The sequence below is a fragment of the Macadamia integrifolia genome, chromosome 9, assembly GCF_013358625.1.
Source record: "Macadamia integrifolia cultivar HAES 741 chromosome 9, SCU_Mint_v3, whole genome shotgun sequence".
NCBI classification, from domain to species: Eukaryota; Viridiplantae; Streptophyta; class Magnoliopsida; order Proteales; family Proteaceae; genus Macadamia; species Macadamia integrifolia.
Window position 1 is genome coordinate 35062870 of NC_056565.1, and position 4012 is coordinate 35066881.

Below are 4012 nucleotides of genomic sequence, written 5' to 3' on the forward strand. Positions count from 1 at the left end.
CCAAAATTGACACCTTTTGAACTCTTTCAAAACAAATACCAGCAGTTGGTGAATAATATCAGTGCAAAGATGACATACTTATCTTTTTATCTTTGAGGTCCACAGAACCCAACAAATAGCATGAGGATCAAATACTATACCACATAAACCTTAGGGGGACTCTGGATACCAGGCCAATTAGAAAAAAATGCTTCAAATGCCCCCCCTGGAGGAGTGGGGGAAGCATCTACTTGCGAAAGAGAAATTCCTTCTCTTGTACTGATCAAGTGTTAGTAAGTGCTTGGGGACAAAATTCAAGCAAAAACACAATCCTTTGAGGGGCAGCATTCTTCTTTATGATGGACCCATCACCGATCTCTGATTACTATCCGCAGAGGAAGTCATAATAAGCTTTCTTTGAGAATTGGCCTTGATACCATCCTTCCATCTCCTTCTATCACTACACTACACGACACAACACATCAATATAGATGCTTTGCAACCTTTGGGGCTGGCAGCATTCTTCTTTATGATGGACCCATCACCGATCTCTGATTACTATCCGCAGAGGAAGTCATAATAAGCTTTCTTTGAGAATTGGCCTTGATACCATCCTTCCATCTCCTTCTATCACTACACTACACGACACAACACATCAATATAGATGCTTTGCAACCTTTGGGGCTGGCAGCATTCTTCTTTATGATGGACCCATCACCGATCTCTGATTACTATCCGCAGAGGAAGTCATAATAAGCTTTCTTTGAGAATTGGCCTTGATACCATCCTTCCATCTCCTTCTATCACTACACTACACGACACAACACATCAATATAGATGCTTTGCAACCTTTGGGGCTATTCGGAGGAATCTTGAAAGAAAGCTCTTCTCAATGCCAACTCCCAAACAAGTGAGCCATTAACAATTTCAGATACTCGATTCATCATAACTTCTTTGTTAGACACCAAGCTATTACGTGATATTTTATTTTCCAACAATTCGTCCTCCCAGAATTGGACTCTAGATCTGTCACCAACCTGAAAAGCGCATCTGGGCAGAAAGTCACCATGAAACTTTATGATATTCTTCCACACCGCAACCCTGCCCTCTCCCTTGCTCCATTTTCTTCCTCGTTCTTATATAGGATGATTTTTTTCCAAGGAGACATGCCCGCTCAAACATAGATACTTCTTCCGCAGAAACAATCTTTTCTCCGTCCTCTCTATTGGTGGGTTTCACATGGAAAATCCCCTCAGATTTATACCTATTGGTACCCACAACCACAAGTAATCACCAGAGTCTAAACCACTCTGCAACCCATACCGCACCAATTTCCAGCACCTTGCTGGTCAACTGTCAATGTTGCCAGCACCAATCAGAGTAGTCTGGACAGGTTTACCCTCCAAAACAGAAACCGCCTCGAAACACCTCAACACTGATCTGAGCTAAATCACCTCCTCCACAGTCTACAGAGGTCCCCTCACAAGTACATTTATTGTAAATGAGAAGTCATAGGAGCCAAAAAATTTACATTGATCCCTTGAAGAATAGATATGTCTGCAGCCATCACCATCATCCTCATTTTAGCCATGAATAAGAATACAAGACAATGGCTTCCCCTTCTAGATACCTTGGGAAGAACTGAATTACTTTCCCTGATTATCATGAAGAATTTACTCTCATGAAGAGTTTACTCTTGGCCACTGAAATCTCTACTTGCTGTGTTTGGTGGAAGAAGATTCATCAAATTTTGAGATCATTGGGAGAGTTTTCTTCAGAATCATGTTTTGGGTATAGCTCTGGCCACCCCCAACCCCTTATTTTACTATGGTTCTTTCTTTCAGTGGAAATTTTTTTTGCTGATATTCTGGAGAAGCAAAAAATAATTTGGTAGGAAACAAGAGAAATTATTTTAAATGCCAAAATGTGGAGGGAAAAAAACTTCCTGCTATATTCTGGAATTTTATTTCCAGAAAAGTGAATTGATCTTTTTCAATCATGCTACCCATGGAGCGTAATACCTCCCTCATACATATGGATTGTTTTCCTCAATATCCCATGCTCAAACATGTTTTCTTTTCATATGCAGTAGAGAAATATGAAATAGAAAATACAAATAGAACTGGTTTATTACTTTTACTTGCAGGTTTCCAGAAAATATTTTGCATCGGAATGAATGGTGCCTAACTGTCCTGCATGCTTATAACGTCAAAACCATGTTCTTGTACAAGGCATTTTCACATTATTATTATTATTTTTTTTTAAATTCAAAGAAATAATTGGAAAAAAGTGTGCAGTTGTCAATTTCCCGACCCATTCATCCTGTGTACTGTTTTGCTGCCAAGAATGTGGTCTTTGGTAATTATGGTTTTATTAGATAGTAGATAATGAATAAGCATAATACATGCATCTACTAGTTTATATTTTAATATACTCAATCTACCCAAAAGGTTTATGCTTTTCTTTGGAATAACAATACATGATGATGTTATTTCTCTCATTGATGTTTTCATGGCCTTTGGTATTCCAGATTACCAACATAATCTGCAATTGATACCATGGTACTTTTGTGAAATTTACCTTACCAATATATACGTTAAACTCTGTTGCTATGCATATTATCATTCCTTTAAATAGCCTCCTCATGTGTAAAGTTGAAAAAACCAAGACTGCAACCTCATCTTTCATTTTTTTTTTCCCCCTAATGACGGGTATCCAGGCCTTCGGCCTAACTAGTCCCGCGGGCCCATACTGACCCCACAATTGCATGGACCGGGTCATACCGGGGTTGAATGAGAACCGTTCAACTTCACTGAAAGCAGCGAAGAGCACTAAACACCCCCGTGTGAGTGGCCCCAAGGAGTTAAGAGGAGTCGAACTTAGAACCACACGCTTCCTGAGGCAAAGGTCCCTTGCCATCTCGGCTACCTCCTTAGGGTTCAACCTCATCTTTCATACATATACTCTGGAAAAAGAAAATAATCATGTTGATTTTAATATATAGAATGTTGATTTTACTATATAGAACTGAATAAAGATTCTGGATTTGAACTTCTAGTTATTCTTCTTAGTTGACCCTTAAATCCCAATTACTGATATACAGATGTAGGCCTGCTTTGATCCTCTCATAATCTAAGCCCAGACCTCAGCTTGAAGCCCCCCACTCTGATTCTCCAAGGATGGCAAGGCTGAAGTCTCAAAACCTATTCTTTCTTAGGCACTAGTCACATTTTGTCTGCCAACATGTCCCTCTTCATAAGTTGAGTTTCATAGAGTAGTTCTGGTTGCATCCATTTCATGGAACTTGCTTAAATGCTAAATTCATTTCGTAGTGTGATACAAAATAATGGATATATCCATATCCATTAGAAAATGCTGTGATCTGAATATATTGTGCAAGCCCGTTGGTTTTATCTCATCATTTTTTTGTCCATAAGCTATTGTTATGTCCTTAAGTGTGCACTACTATCACTGATTGGGGCTGTTCCCAGGGCTTGCAATTTTTTCCCAGGATAAATGTTGGAACAAGTGTGACCTCTCAGTTCCTGTGTAAAACTTGGTCGACTTATTCTTTCTTTTCATTTTATACCAGGTTGGGGCTCAAATTTCCATCAAGACACTAGATTTTGGTTCTCCTTTGCCCTCCATAATTATGGAACCTAAAGAATTATTGCCTCGTTACGAAGTTCCCTTCGCCAATTCAAAAAACTGGAAGATTCTTAAAGAGACAGTTGGTGTGTGGGGCGATAATTTCACTGTACAAGGTGTACTGGAGCATTTAAATGTGACGAAGGACAAATCTGACTACTTGTGGTATATAACCAGGTATGTCATTATCTGAAAATTCGTGGTTGGAGACTTGTAATTTTATCAGCCTCATTAGATATTTAATTTATTCTATTTTGTTAACATTTTGCATAAGCAAATTGTCAAGAAATAAAACTTTATGTTATACCATTTTTTTTTTTTTTGGGTGGGGTCGGTATGGGCCCGCGGGACTAGTTAGGTTGAAGGCTTGGATACCAGTGGTTAG

At 39.0% G+C, this 4012-nt stretch overlaps 1 protein-coding gene across 1 annotated transcript in view; it reads left to right on the forward strand.

The window, feature by feature from the left end:
* The window catches only part of LOC122089018 (beta-galactosidase 9), a 47736-nt gene that overhangs the window by 17772 nt on the left and 25952 nt on the right, over window positions 1-4012 (forward strand). Inside the window, exon 12 of the mRNA XM_042658423.1 lies at window positions 3572-3804. Coding sequence (XP_042514357.1) covers window positions 3572-3804 — 233 coding nt within the window. The remainder of the gene's footprint in view (window positions 1-3571; window positions 3805-4012) is intronic.